This window comes from Pteronotus mesoamericanus, unplaced genomic scaffold, assembly GCF_021234165.1.
Source record: "Pteronotus mesoamericanus isolate MK-2021 breed Mesoamerican mustached bat unplaced genomic scaffold, CSHL_Meso_final contig_98, whole genome shotgun sequence".
Classification (NCBI taxonomy): Eukaryota; Metazoa; Chordata; class Mammalia; order Chiroptera; family Mormoopidae; genus Pteronotus; species Pteronotus mesoamericanus.
Window position 1 is genome coordinate 6,932,486 of NW_026555295.1, and position 16,376 is coordinate 6,948,861.

General features: G+C 39.3%; 1 protein-coding gene across 5 annotated transcripts in view; it reads right to left on the reverse strand.

Annotated features, from left to right (window-relative positions):
* Window positions 1–14,644, reverse strand: part of UGP2 (UDP-glucose pyrophosphorylase 2) — a 62,793-nt gene extending 48,149 nt beyond the window's left edge. Inside the window, exon 1 of one of the 5 annotated variants that reach the window (XM_054586903.1) lies at window positions 14,405–14,644. Coding sequence is in view for 1 of the 5 variants with exons in the window: in XM_054586901.1 (XP_054442876.1) it covers window positions 13,380–13,398 (19 nt within the window). In the remaining 4 variants the exon portion in view is untranslated. Of the gene's footprint in view, window positions 1–8,602; window positions 8,628–13,048; window positions 13,238–13,379; window positions 13,920–14,404 lie in introns of those variants that run through there. The other 4 variants (XM_054586901.1, XM_054586902.1, XM_054586904.1 and 1 more) reach the window with 4 other exon arrangements.
* Between the last annotated feature and the right edge of the window lie 1,732 nt (window positions 14,645–16,376).

The following is a 16,376-nucleotide window of genomic DNA, read 5'->3' on the forward strand; positions in this document are numbered from 1 at the left end:
GGTACCTCAAATTTAACATGTCATCTAAATTCATCTCCATGGCATTAACATTCTCCTAGCCACTCCTAGGTGACCCAGCAATCTCAGTTACAATTGACTCTTCCCTCCTTTCCCTTGATTGTTACATCCAATCCAATATTATACTTCTTAATTAAATACCATTCACTGTTTTCCATTTCCACTGCTGCTACCTTAATTTCTCTTTCATTATCACTTGCCTGGTCATAATGAAAACAGCTTTGTAACTATTATGCCCATCTGTCACTCTAATCTGGTGGTACTAAGCAGAATGAATTGGTTCTCCCTAAACTGCAAACTTAATCATATCACTTTTCTTCCTCACTTTATGGAATTTCATTAGATGGGAAATATATGTAATTCCTTAGCTAGGCATATCTTTCTCTCTCTCTCTCTTTTTTTTTTTTTTTTTTTTTGGCGATTACAAAGGTCTTTTACTATCAAGATAGGTTATATACATTTTACTTTTTTAAGTCATGTTTCTTCTATTACAGTTGTCTCAATTTTCCCCCCCTTGTCCTCCTCCACTCCGCCCCTCCGCCCCCTATTCCCACAGTCAATGCCCACTCTGTTGTCCATGTCCATGGGTCATTCATACATGTTCTTTGTCTAGTCCCTTCTCCTTTCCACCACTATCCTCCTTCCCCATCCCCTCTGGTCAGTCACTTTCAGTCTGCTCCATGTTTCCATGCCTGTGATTTATTTTGTTTGTTTATTTTGTTGAATAGAGTCCACCTATAGGTGAGATGATATGGTATCTGTCTTTTACCCACTGGCTTATTTCATTTAGCATAATATTCTGCAGTTCCATCCATGCTGTTGGAAAAGGTAAAAGTTCCTTCTTTTTTTTTTTAATGCAGATTGATTTTATTAATTCGTTTAAATGTCAAAGTTAATTATAAAATATTTAGAAATTTTTAAAACATTATAAAGTCTCAGCAATTAAAACAACATGACACCAGCACAGAAATAATCAAGTAGATCAATGAAATAAAATGAACATTCTAGAAACAAACATATATATCTAACAATGTAATATATGATTAAACTGGTTTTTCAAATCACCTGGGAAAATAAGGCTTATCCAACAAATAAGGTGCATGGGACACTATTACTTGACATAAAACAAATACAGAGCCCTATTTCACACTTTACACAAAAAATATTTAGGTGAGTTAAAAATCAATATGTAAAATCTAAGGAGTTTTAGGAGAAAATACAAAATAATATTTTTCTTATCCTGAAGTAAAATATTCAGACTCATAAGATATAAAAGTAAAATACTGACAATATGACTATATTAAACACTTAAGACTATATAGTAATATAAAGAGTTAAAGGACAAGTAATAGAATAGGAAAGTATTTGCAACACATCTAAAAAAGGGTTACTAGTTTTTTGGGGATTTTTTAGGGAAAAAATTCTATAAACATTTAATTAAAAAATGGATAAATACCAAAAAGTCATTTAAAGCTTTTTAAAAATAATAGAAATAGGCAAGAAATATAAAAAAAACAGGTTTAGTTTCAACAAATAAGAAAGTAACAATTAAAATAACACATCATTGTCACAATTAGATTAATAAGTATTAAAAATATTGGTAATATCAGGTATTGGTGACTGTGAAAAGAAGTGGGTATTCATAGGCTCTTTTTCTTCATCTTCTTAAAGCAGTCCCTTGAGCATATCTTGGAATGCTGGTTTGGTCGAGGTGTATTCTTTTGGCCTTCTTTTGCCTGGGAAACTCCTTATTTCACCTTCCAGTTTAATTGAGAGCCTTGCTGGATAGAGCAGTCTTGATTGCAGGCCTTTGCTTTTCATGACTTAGAATATTTCTTGCCATTCCCTTCTGGCTTGCAGTGTTTCTGCTGAGAAGTCAGCTGCTTGCCATCCCTTGTAAGTTACTACCTCTTTCTCCCTTGCTGCCTTTAGGATTGTTTTTCTTTGATATTTGCCATTTTAATGATGATGTGTCTTGGAGTAGGCCTCACTGGGTTCCTCTTGAATGGGACCCTCTGTGCTTCCTGGACTTGTATGACTTTTTTCTCTCCTCAAATTAGGCAAGCTTTCTAGCATTACTTTTTCAAATAGATTCTCTATCCCTTGTTCCTCTTCTTCTCCTTCTGAAATCCCTATTATATGGATATTATTATGTTTCAGGTTGTCCTGCATTTCCCTCAACACCTTTTCATTCTTTTTGAGTCTTTTTTTCATTTTCTTGCTCTTTCCAGGAGCTTTTTTCTACCTTGTCCTCCAGCTCACTGATTCATTCCTCTGCTTCATCTAGCCTGCTTTGGATTCCTTCTACTGTGTTCTTCAATTCAGAAATGGTATTTTTCATTTCCTCTTGTCTCTTATTGATAGTTTCTATGTCCTTTTTCATACTGAAATAGTTTGCAGTAAGTTCCTCATAGTTTCCCTGTAGTTTTTGTAATTCTGAATTCATTGAGCTCATTGAGCTTCCTTAGAACTGCTGTTTTGAACTCAATATCTGATAGTTTACTTGCCTCTATTTCATTTAGTTCTCTTTCTGAGGATTCCTCCTTTCCCTTCGACTGGAGTGGGGGGTGTTTCTTTGTCTTCCTATTATTTGTGAGATTCTTCTCTTTTGCTTCTGATTCTTAAATTGATCTGCCTTGATTTCCTGACTCTGTGGTGTGAACCTCTATTGTAGGAGACCACTGTTTTTTCTTTCTGGATCTGCCTTTGATGATGTCAGATGTTGACCCTGTCTAACCTTAGGCAGTCTGTTTGAGACTTCCAGAAAGCTCCTGTCTGTGGCTGTCTCCTTCAGCTGTCAATCTAGTCACTCTGCACTTAGCAGGAAAGCTTAGACACCACAGGGTGGGGAAGAGTCCCTCCTGGGGGTGGGGTTATTGGGACCTCTCACACTACTGCTGCTCAAGGGAATGGTCTCTCTGAGCCAGATGGCTGCTGCCGTATTGGGGAGGAGTCAGCACTGGGATCCCGCCAGCTACTCTCTTCATTCTCTCCCCAATACCTCCATCTCCAGTCTCTCCTCAATTGTCTCTAGACCTCTCTGCACACACTTTAGCCAAGGATCTACTATCTGTGGCTGCCACTCTGTACTCAGCCATCAGGCTTTAGCACTACTGGGCCAGGGCCAAGTCCCTCCTGGGGGCAGGGCTATTGTGTCCTCTCATGCTGTTGCTGCTCAGTGAAATGATTTTCCCAAGCAAGATGGCTACTGCCATTTGGGGGATGAATCAGCACCGGGATCCCACCGGCTATTCTCTCAGTTCTCTCCCTAAAGCCTACTTCCCCAGTCTCTCCTCAGATGTCTCTAACTCACTCTGCCCCCACCTTTGCCAGAGACTAGAGTAATTGGCTGCAAATAAAAATTTATGTGTTAGCCCTTTTAAACAGCTCTTTGCGTCTCCAGCTGCCTATGTCAGAGAGCAACCCTGCAGCTTTTTGCAGCTGGCTGTAATCTGTGTACTTTTTGGGCTCTGGTGCTGTAGGCTGGAGATCCCCACTTATGGTTTAGACCTCGCTGTTCTCAGGGGGATCCAACTGTCCATTTCAATATCCTGGTGCTGCTGCCTATGGGTGCCCCGCCTGCCTTTGCGAATCTCTACCACACTCCTTACCAGTTAGGTTGTGCTAAAGCTGATTCTTCTGTCTGTCCGAGGTTATAAGGCTCCTCTCTTGCTATTGTTCAGTTGTTTGTTCCAGGTGATTTCTCTACAATTTATTTGTAATTCCAGATTGGTCCTGGGAGGAAGTCAGTGTGACTTCCACTTCCTCCTCCACCATCTTGATTCTTATCTAGGCATGTCTTAAAAACCAAGTTGAAGTACCCTTTTTGAGTAGCCAAAGCCAATGAAAGTGCTAAAATAGAAGGTTTAAAGGCTGCATTTCCTACTCGGTTTGTCACATCTCAATAGTGCTTCTAAAGCTTTTAATGTGCATACAAATCACCTGGAGGGCTTGTTAAAACACAGCTCCCTGGGAAACCTCCCAAAGATTCTGACTCAGTGGGTCTGGAGTGGGGAGAATATGCATTTCTAATAAGTAAATGCTGCCAGTATTGCTTTGAGTAGCTCTGAGATAGATTATACTCCATCTTAATATATTTGTAGTAGCTGTGTACATTGTACTCCTCCCTACCCTAATGTTTTTCTGTCACCTATTCTCTGCCCCAAGGCCATGTGCTTAAGAAATGGCACCAGGCCCAGATTTTAAAGCTTTCCCTGGAATTGGTTTAATCATGAAACATAATATGTATGATTCTGGCCAGTAAGCCAATGAGGGTAGTTTGCCTAAGAACTTGGGAGAAAAGCATTCCTCACCGAGGAAAAGAAACACGTGAGAAGAAATAGTACCCTTTTCACCCCTGGACATAATGAATGTGTGTTCATCTGTCACCTCCAGTTTCTTTTGCCATTTCGTGAGCTTAAAGAAAGCCGACCCAAGAATAAGATAGATCTATTTAAGAATGCAGAAGGAAGGAAAAACTGATGCAATCTTTGTACTGAATTTACCAATGGTGGAACATCCTACTTCAAGATTTATGCGATACAAGTCCCTTATATTTTAAGCCAACTGAGGTGGCCTCTTTCTGCTCCATGAAATTAAAAGCATCCTATTATAAGTTTGTTCCAAAACACACATCTCAAATGTCATTCAATGCTTTTAGAGAAGAGTAGGCAGAAATGAGGAGAAAAAGTTGGAAGGTAATAGCCTAGTGTGAATTCTAAAATTATGGGAATCACCCCAATCTCCAGGAAACCTAATCCCTCAGTCCCCAGAGGCTCAAACCCTGTGACTTTCGCTTCTGCTATTTTGGGAGTGGCATTTCTAGTGTTCTGGGTGGTACGTTGTGAACATTCGAAGCGGCCTTCCTTTCTACCACAACTCTTAGGTCAATTATGTTATTCATCTTTTTCCCCCCAACACCTACCTCAGCACCTGGCACACAGTACAGGCACCTGATAATGTGTAAACAAATGGGAGATCTTAAATTCTTATATTAGTGGCTTGAATAGTCATTAATATATCATTTGTCAGAGTTCAATTGTAATCTCCTCCTAGAAATCTTTCTAAACCAAGCAAAGTTGCCATTACATGCTCACATGATAGATCCTCGTGCTACTCTTTTATAACATCATACTTTTAAAAATTTACTCAATGTCTACTTATCCAACAAATTACAATCTCTTTAAGAATAAATCATCTCTATTTTGTTCACTGTTGTATTCCCACTGCCTAACAGAGCAAGAGACATAGTAAATACTCATGTAATGCTTATTAAGTAAATAAGGAAGAGCCTCTTATGATAGTTATGTACTGGGTACAGATAAAGAAGATAGAGTCCAGTCTCATGAAGGTAGTGCCTGATAAGGCCATATAGAAAGTGCTTAAGAGTCTTTTCTGGTCATGGGGAAAGGGGAGTTAAGAAAAGTGTGGACTATTTCCTGAGTACTTGAAATCCCTAAGGCTTCTCAAACAGAGGCTGATTTAGTAGTCAAGTATCAGGGACATGGTCAAAGAAATTTCAAAATGTAGGTGATCTAGACAAAATGACCTTAAAATTTCCTTCCAACTTTTTATTATCCAATATATATGTTAGCATAATGCTTTCACTAAATTTAGAGATTAAACAAAATTGGGCAACTATAAGTACCACTCTCTAACCGACTGCACCACTGGAGCTCCCAAAATCGGGCAATTATACTTAGGCTTAGCTTAATTTAGTAAAAATAGGGAAAAGTTATAGTCCATTCAATCATAATAAATATCAGTAAGTTGATTTTACATGATCTTTTAGTATTAAAGTCAATGTTGATTATTTTAGATTGTAAACTATAATATGACAATTTATATTTACATATTTTTAAATGACTCAGCTTTATACACACATGAATGCTTAATAAAAGCATTTTGGTAACATAAAAAGGCACCAGGCTTTTGAGAACTGTTACAGTACTCGAGTGCTGAATATTCAGAGCCACTTGCTAATTGAGATTTTTGCTAATCATGCACTGCTTACTTTAAAAAATTTTTAACTGTTAGAATTCATATCTAAACCAGACTTCTCATTAACAATTAAGAATAACCTTGCTCTCATACAACAAATAGCTCTTAAAATCTAAAAAAACCCCACAAAAACAGAAAATATCACTTCTGAAAACAGAACATTCAGAAGAGATGTGTCAACTAGTTAACAGTTGGCATCAAATTTAGTGGATGATAGGAAAGAAGGCATTCCAAGGAGCCTATCTCACTCATTTGCTGAGAGGAAGGAAAAAGGATACAACATCAAATCACCACCAAGGACTAAAAACTTATTTGGAGGACTGCTCTGTAATTCTATATATGTGTACTTAGAGTAAACTTTTAAGCTCGGAAAGGCTTAAGGTCAGTGACTGAGTCCAATTCCCTTATCTTAAAGATGAAATGGGGCAGGACAAGGCGGGGTGCTGACTTGCTTAAGGACAGAGTAGCAGTGCTGACTGGAATCCAAACCCTGCTGCCTGGTGTCCTCTTCCTGGAGGAAGGTCTCCCCTTTCTTTGTATGCCACCAAATTTGAATGAAAATTGGCAAAAACTCACTATGCCTTTTATGAAATATTATCACGTGAGGTTAAAACTATGTATCAGAATAAGCATTCTCTTCTGCTCTTCAACTTTTCCTTCTATATAGTTTATTTTCTGGGCAATGAGAAATCGAAGAAAGCTCTTACGCACTCTATAAATATTTTATTACCAAGGCTAAGCATTTTACCATTGGCATAAATGAACCCAAAACAGTCCACAGAATTGTGTTATTCTGTCTTCTTGCACTCACTGGAAGTTTTACAATTCTAGGCAGGGCTATAACATAAAGGAAACATCACATCAGCCTTTGCCAGAGCAGCAACCAGAGAAAAATGCAAATGCCAATCACCTTGTCTGCAGGTCTCCATGGCCAAAGAGTAAGTCATGCTATTGTTAAAGGGAGTGTCCCCTACAATAGTATTTTTTTACAATTTGTTGACTAATAACTAAAAGTAGATTAAGCATAATATGACTATTTTATGTGCATGAATACAATGAATAATATTTTTAAAGCTATAAGTGAAATCATAGAGAAACAGGGAACTCTTGATTTACGAAAAAAATTAACAAATATCTAGAAGTGTTTTTGGAAAATGACACATTTTGTTGTTTATGTAAGTTAACTAAGACAACAAGCCAGTTTCTCTATGGTTCTCAAAAACAATCCATAATTATCACAATGATTTGAGGGCACAATCACTTTCATTTGGCAATGACTGAGAAAAATAAACAATGGAACTGTTGGCAAAGGCAGAATTTGAGCCCCAGACAATTACTGCCCAAAGAACTAAACGAGATGCCTGCATTACCAATCAAGAGAACTGGGAAACAGCTTTCAAATGAAGTATTATCCTCTTTCTCTCACATAAGCCCAATCAAAAAACACAAAGTTTAATTTTCTTTCAGTAGCTTAGCAAGCCAACTTTCAAAGAATTTAATAAGTTGTTAATAAGAAGATGCATGCCTGGTAGAATTTTAGAGGTCTAAGTCAACTAATAGTCATTGTGCCTGAACAATCCATTAAATTACCCAAGATGTCCACAACCCAAACACTATCATACAAAATTCAAATATATTTTAAAAGAAATTGTAATTGTGTCAAAAGGACACCAGTCTTTAGATAAACTCCAGTTTCTAAACAATAAAAAAGGTGGTAAGTGAACTACCTCATTCACTAAAGCCCAAACCCTCAGAAGATCTAACAATTTTATTCTAATATTGCTGAAAGTTTCTCCACTGGCATAAATACTGGATATCAAAAGAAAGAGCATTATGAAGAGTTAGCATAGTCAACTCTTAATTATTCATTTTACAAATAATCCAGAGTCAGTTTGACTTTTGAATATTTGTTTATACTAACTTTTCAATAATGGATACACCTTGACTTTCTGGGAACTCCTGCACTTTCACAAAAAGTACCAAATACAACTTGCTGGAAACTGGAAAACTACAGTATATTATTCTTTTGTCTAGGACATTTTCATTTTAGGCCAACTAATGTTCCTCACATACGATTAAATATCCTATTATTTTAATTAAAGTTACAATTGTCTATGAAGAAAAAATAACACAGAGTGTGTGAATCCATGTTACAAGAAAACACCTGTTGTCCAAAAATTAATGTCTTAATTTCCTCATGAAGTTATTTTTCAATTTATCTTCAGAATATTAAAATGGCACTACTGAGCAGTGTACTAGCTAGTATTTCTTATTTCTCTTATGTTCCTTGTCAATTTCTTTTTTCCTTAGTTGGCTTTCACAAATGAAAATCATCCATCTTACTACAAGACAGACCTAGTTATCAAGAACAAGTCTAAACACAGAGAACAAGGTCTACATTAGAAAACAAAATTTTCATCAGCTCAACTCTTAATTTTTAGTTTAATTTTCCATTTATAACTGTGACTCTGAATTTAATTAAATCCTTCATTCTCTAGCTGAAGGATTAGATGAATCCTAAGGCACATCTTTAAAAAAAATGTGGAATGTGTCTTAGTCATTGCTTTGCCACCTCTGGTCCTACCTCAAGTCCATGCCACAATCCCTCTGGGCTAAAATATCCTAGACCTCTAAAAAAGCAGCAACACTCTCAGTTTGGTCTTAGGATTTGAGAAGAACCAGGCCAAGGTCCAACCTCCACAATCTAGCCCAGAATGTTTCTCATCCCGGTATTCATCTGAGGTCCCTCTAGTTATTATTGGCTCAACTAATCCTCCCTGGCTTGCTGCCATCTACCAAACAAGCATCACCAAAAAAGTCATAAAAAGAGAATTCCAACAAATGGGAAAGTTGACAGGTCTCAAATATTTTTTAAACACAGAGATACTCAAATGGCCTCCTTGGAAATATAAGAAAGTACCTCAATTTAAGAATATTAAGAGACATATTTATATAATTTAGGTAGATAATGGTCTATTATAAATTTTTTTAAAAATTCCTCTAATATTATAGTATAAGCACAGAACATGGCCTTAGCTGGCTAAATGACAGTAGTCCTTGCACCATTTATAAGGTTCATACCATGTACGGTGACTACCTCATTAGCAGTCAGAACTTTTTAAAAAGCAAAATCCCAAAGGGCATGGGATGACAAACCTGGCAAAATGTCAGAGCTGCCAATTACCCCTAGTACCTCCAACTGTGATAAGTAGCCCCTTCTCATTCAGCTAGTACTCACATTTACTTAAAATAACTAAAGGGCCCTTAAGGAACCCCCTGCACAGGGAGAAAACTGGCAAATGAAGTACTATCACAGGCAGGCAGGCAGGTGACCTGAGGGCAAAATACACCAAACTAGGGTATTAAGCCCTAGAACAGATAAAGAAGAGCCTTCCTCTGAAAAGAAATTTTAAGTGCCTGAGAATCACAGACTTGGAGATGCCCAAAGAACGCTCAACCTTCTTTTGGCCAAGGAATATATACTGAGAACTCTTAATACATATTAAGTAGTTTTATTAATTGAACATTTTTACCTTCTACCTTATGGTTAAAGCACTTGAGAATGGAGATGCCCAGCTTTTCTGTAAAAGCACATTGCTTAGGTTTGGTGGAAGAGATTCAAGCCAAGTATAGCAACCCCAATTTCTCAGAAATTCAAAAACATGTATACACAGCACATCTTCTGAATTTCAAGTTCCCACCATAAGAGATACATGAAAAATCCCAATACAGGACACCGTACTTTGTAAGCATTCAAAAAAATTTTTGTTCACTGGATTGAAACAAAAACTGTCACCAACTATGTATTTATATAACTATTAAGCGTCCCCTCTATACTCCACACTTCTTTTTTTGTTGTTATTAAACATATCAACTCCCAAGTGCCACAGGCCTGAACAACAAACCTAGAAGAGGAAAATAAAGACCTGTCATGCCTGCCTTGTTTCTGTTTATTTCTGTTGAGGGTATATGGTTATCTTTATGGTGGCAATGTTATCTGAAAGGCCACTGTCATTTTAAGAAAGAAAAAAAGTAAAAATTATTGGCCATCTAATATGTGACTAGTACATTCACATAATTCATCTCATTTCAGCTTCTCAGTCACCCTGTGGCATAAGTATTAATATCCAATGTTTATATAAGTAGAAACTGAGGTTCAGAAAAGTTATGTGTCTAAGCCTCTTAGTAACAGGGTTCAAACCTAAATCCACACTCTCTTAATCTCTCTCAACATTTATGATATCTTAAAAAATACAACCAAAAACGTAGGCTAACCTACTAAAAACACATGGAAAGTGCTGGATTGATTGCTTATCATTCATGACAAATTCTTATAGAGCACCAGCCACTACAAAATAAAATGTACTTGCCAAAGGGTTATGATACAATGTCCACAGGGAACTGACAGTTTAGGAAAAACATGCCATTTAGATAAGTTTTTAATGAAAGAAGCAAAGGGTATTGGAATGGACAAGAGTTTTAGACGTATCTACGCATATATGAATTTCAGTGCTTAGTAGCTGTGAATTTTGAACAAGATACTTAAATTTTCTCAGCTGTAAGGTCAATATAAACATCTGTTACTGAAGGGGCCAGGCTTTAACACTAGGTCAAGCCTGGGCCGAAACAAGAAACTAGAGCAGACAGTGCCCCAAGATGAAGGGAAGAATTAGAGCCCCCCCTTGGTAGCAGGATAGGACAGCGGCTGAGCCTTGACTCAGATAAACAGCCGGTAGGGGCAGGGTCAGAGCTGAGGATAAGGGAGAAACTGGTACCAAGAAAAACATATCAGGGTGCAGCCCCCATGCAGCTGGGCCAGAGTCGACAAGAATGAGGAGGAGGCATGGGGCGACGGTTGAGCCTTGCCTCGGATAAACATCCTGACCAGAGAAAGACAGAGTAGGGGGCCCAGTAACAGCCTTGAACCTAATTAGCAAAGGGAGAAAGAAAGAAGCTGCCTATCGCTAACTGCCACTTCTCGCCCTTGTATCTTGCTTGCTTGCTCTGCTTATAAAAACCCGTGTACCCTTACAGCGGCGCGCCTTTTTCCTTTCGAGGGAAAGGTGGCCCCTGCGCAGGTAAAACTTGGCCAAATAATAAAGAGTGTGTGATCAAACTCTAATTTCTGAGCTCATACTTGCGGGGATCGTAACAGTTACCACACAGGGTTCTTGTAAAGTTTAAATGAGACAACGCACGAAAACAGGGGCGTAATGCCTAATAGTTGTTCAATCTTTGCCCTATGAGTGGCAAAACCTATGTAAATCAATGAGTGGACATATCACTAAAAAAAATTTGATCTACTAAAAAAATTCAAAAAAAAAATCCCAGTCTTTACACTTCCAAACTGATCTGTGGAGACAGCTAATTCATTAGCCAATTAGATTTATCTCTTAAAAGAGCAACACAGTTCATTAATCATATAAAGGGTTTACTTTACACTTGAAGTACAAAAAAATTTTTTTAACTTTCACCCAAGGATATGTTTATTGATTTTAGAGACAGAGGCTTCCTGTAGGCATCCCCACCAAGGAGCAAACCCACATCCCTTTGGTGTATGGGGACAACACTGTAACCAACTGAGCCACCCAGCCAGGATTTGAAGTACAAAATTTTTAAACAATGATAAACAGGAGCACAATCATGGTAATTGGGGGCAGGGGGAGGCGGATTCACCTCTGTGCAAAACTGCCAATTTAAAAGGCAAACTACCATTTAAAGCAAAAGTGTATCACAACTAAACACAGTGCAGGACTAAGTCATGGAATACTAGTGTGAATAAGTCTAATTTAGTTAGTAGTAATGTACCTATAATTTCTTAGTTTTGACATGTGTGCAGTTGTCCTATAAATTTAAAAGTATTCCAAGATAAAAAAAATTTTTTTTAAGTAGATGATAATAGAAAGGAATGACAACAGTCACAGCAACTCTTAGGTATTGTCACTTGATTTAGAATCTGAAGACAGTTAGCCTTTAACAGTAAAGACTGTGAAATTAGTCAACACACACCACCTCTGGAAGCTATTCTAAAGCACAGCTATAAGGAACAGCTGGAGTTTAATATTCTTAGCTTTTTAAGAGAAGTGACTTGTCCACTTTTACCTAGCTTATTGTTGCAAAATACTGGATTTCCGGTCATTAAATTGTGTTGTTGCTCTTACAAAACCAGCACATTTCTAACAGTTACTTCTGCCTTGCTATTTTTGACTAAGCCATTTACTCAATAAGCATATAAGAAGCATCTCTCACCATATGTAAGGTATATCATGAATTTGAAAGTCTAATGATAAGTGACATTTCTGAGCTTAGTGCTAAAAGCAGGCATGTCCCCTCTGTTTCCAAATTCTTTTACTTTTTTATACAAAACTCAAAGAAGAGTTAATGAAGTGATGTAAAATTTACTATGGCATTTTTATTCCCAGGGTCAAATGAGGGCTATTACTGACATAATTTCTTTTTTTTTTTGAAGTACATTTACATTTATTGAAGAGTCACATTAAGTGGTTGTGAACTTTACTAGCTGTGTGTTCAGCAAGATGGCTGAAGCTTTCATACTCTGGGGTCCACATGAATACAGTTATTTTGCATACCAGAAGGCAAATTCTATGCAATAAACTGGTGACAGAGGTTTAAGATAGCACCAGTTTCAAAGTGTACAACGCATACACGCATACACGCAATGTTACTGCTTAAATCTGTTGAGAGTAATTCCCTAACCCCTTTCTAATATACATGTAGAATTTAGAGGGCAATTTTCAAATTTCAAAGAAACCTAATAATCTTTGTAGATTTTAAAGAAAGAGAAAAATAAACAGCAATGCAGCAAAGTCATTTCTCCTGCTGAAATGACCTCCAGCTTCTATGAGCTACTCCCAGTTTCGCAATAAATGAATTTGAGACTCAAACCAAGCACGCAAACGGAGTAGGTGCTGAGAACAACACTCAAGCTCCCCGAACAGTCTGGCAAAACCCACCTGCCTTCACTAAGCCTTCCCAGTTTGCCTTTTTGTCCGCGCGCGCACACAGTTACCTTAACTTCGACCAGGAAAGGAAAACAGATTATCAGCAACCCAAATCCTGTTTTATCATCATTTACAGCCACGATCCCGGGGAGTTAGAGTGCTCCTAACCTGATTTCAGGGAGGCAGAAGTAAACCCAGCAGAACACAGGGGTATAAATTATACGTATCTGAAACGCCAGTCCAGCAGTTCACGGCAGCTCAAATGTCAACTTAACGAAAAAGGTTTCGCAAATAGTATCTCAAATGAACATTTCCACTTCCAAACTACCCACCAACCCTCTCAAGTGCCTCTCAAATTCGGCTGAAGCAACCCGGGAGATAAGAAGAAGTGTGTCTTACCTTGTACAAATCTCGACATTTTAGGGATTTACTAAAATACTCTGGATTATATATATGTTAGTTTCTAAAGAAGTCACGCTTATCAGGTAGTGATTTCCTCCCCTTCTTTAACAACCGACGTGTTCTTTCTCCTCTTCTAATGTTTAACTACTTAAGGGAGAGTATTTATTGAAAGCGATTAAAACTGCCTCAAAAAAAAAAAAAAAAAGAAAAAGAAAAAGAAAACCTCCACTTCCAAAGACAGAAACTTGGTGCGACTGAGTCTGCTTGTAACTCCTGTCTACACTGTTCTAACACAAATAAAGGCCAACTGGAAACTCCCAGGAAAGGTAAAATCACACGAACTTAAATTTCATCAATGAAAGAGGCGGATCTACAGCGGCTATTTCAACGCCCCCGGGTCCCCACGCCCTCCGGGGTTCGACAGCGGCAGGCGCTGGCGGGTCGCATTCCTGGCTCTCTTTCCCCTCAACGCAGTCCAGCCTCCGACCAGTTCTCCGCAAAACCGGTCAACAGCGGCCCCCACCCAAGCAGGGTTCCGAAAAGCGGGAGAGGCGGGTGAGGTTGGCAGCTGGGGGTTGGGGAAGAAGCAACCATTTTTACCAGCCCATAAATATCTGGGACTAGGAGGTGCTAAGAATTCCCTGCGCGGGCGGGCCGGGGCCTCCAGCTCCCCGCCTTCCCATTCCAAGTAGCGAAACCTCAGCCGACATATTTTCAAGGGAGGGGAGGGGCCGAAGGCTACATCGCCCCTCCCCCACGGTACACTAAGGGGCCGCCGGCAAGGGGAAAATCCGCGCGCCGTCCGGAGTCCTAAGGACAGGAGCCCGGGGAGACCTGATCCTCCTCGCACACACTGTAGTCCCTCCTGCCCAACGCTCATCGAAACACCAAATTCGGCCTCCGGGGCCACACAGCGAGTAAAGGACAAAGGTTCTACACATCTTAGAGTGGGAAATATACCCTCCTATAGGGAGGGGTGGGAAGCCCGCCACCCCTCCCCCCAAACTGCCACCGAGACCCACCTTCCTCCTCTTCCTTTAGCAGCTGGGAAATTGGGGGCGTTTCTGGCGCCCCAGAAAGAAGGCCCGCAAGCTGAGTGAATGTCACCTCAGAGGCACCCTTCTCTCTCTCTCTGTCCCCTCACACATGCACACCTTGAATGCCTCCACCGCGGCTGCAGCCTAGCTGCTAAACCCCTCCGCCCACCCAACTGCTGGCTTCGGGTACCGTAAGCGCCCCCCTACTTTTCCTGTCAATTTCTAAATAGTTCCCCTCCCCCTCAGTTTGGAGCAGCCTCCACGATGCGGAAGTGCTCCTGCCTCGCAGATGAGCAGGAGCAGCCGCCAGTCAGGAGCCGAGGCGAACGCAGGGCCTGGCCAATGAGAAGCGCGAATGTGTCAGGGGGCGGAGCGGCTGTAGCCCCAGGAAGCCCAGTCCAGGTAGGCGCCGAGCCAAACCTGGAGATTCCGAGCATTGGATATGCACTTGAGTCGGCGGGCAGGAATATTTCGCCAGTAAAATGCCTCTCTTTCTATAGATACTTCAGCAAGGGAGTGGTCATTTTTCAGTCCGTAAAACTGTTTCCCTTTACCAGAGGCTGAAGATAGATACTAATCCGGCGGGTAGAGCCAGAGCACCAGACTGCACCTCTCCCGAGAGACCCCAGGCCCTTCTCACAAACTTTACTCACAGTATCTGTTTAGGAAGGGCGAAGATACCTTAAGGAATAAGCAGGGGATGTGTGCGGCCCACTAACAGAAGGAGGGATTTAGAGTATGGAAGAGAGTGCGGAAGGAAGGCTCTTCCACCAGAATTCTCATCTCCTTGCTTCTATCCTTGTAGAGATTTCTATTGTAATAGGCATTTACTTTTCTGGTCAAAGTGTCAATGGCTTAAATTACCCGTGAAGAGATGTTTACCTTTTAAAGTCCTCAAGGGAAGAGGATGTTAAAAGATAGAACGTTGGCAGTGGCCAGGGACTGCAAGAGGGCCCGCCCAGCGCTCGCCAACCCCGCCTTACTTGGAAGATTTAGAACGCCAGTCCATGGGTATATCTCATACTTTACATCTCTTGACTCAACCTGTCTACATCAGGACAGATGAATTGTTCGCACTCTCTTAGGTGCCTTCAATAAACCAAGTAATTCTATAAGCGTTTGGACAACACTAATCAACCCAGGTAAAGTGAGAATTTTTAAATGGCTCATTCTCTAAACAAACTAATTTTTTTATGGCCACCTATTCATGTGGAAATATTATTACACAAGTAACACAGAAAAGGCTAGTGATTCATTTGTCATACTAAAGAATGACAACCTTTGTTACTATATTTGAAATCCAAAAAAATTACACCCAAAAACCTATCAGCTATAAAATAATTTCCCCAAAAAGTAGCTGAAATCTAGATGTCTACATTTTAATAATGGTATTTGGAGACAGACGATCTTAATCAGAATCTCCACATTTTTTGTGTATAGTAGAGAAATTGTTCCAGCTCTAAATAAGCAGTATTTATCAATCAGCATTAACACCAAAATAAAATATCACTAAAAAATTTAGGTCTCATAGGGTTACTTAGCCTGCACTAGATAAAGTTAAAGGGCAATGAAGAGTCTTTAATGATACAAGGTTTATTAGAAGAAGGAAGATCAGTTATTTTCTACCCTTGCAAAAGATTAAGGGAGAGGAAGTGACTTTTTATTGCAGCAAGAGCGTTTGGTAATATCTAAGAATCACATCTTAATTTATGAGTGATTATTTACTGAGATATGGTACTAAAGGATGTTGTGCATGTGCTATCTCAAGAAATCTCCAAAAAGTAAGTACCTGTCTTCAGTGGTTAAGTTTATGACCACCCAGATGCTGGCTGTTAGAGAACACTACAAGCCATATTCCCAAATATTACTTCTAAATAGTGCCCTGTAAGTGAAATTTCCTTATGCAGTGGCTTAAATTTTAATCCTGAACCACAAAAGATTTTGTAAAAGAGCCTCC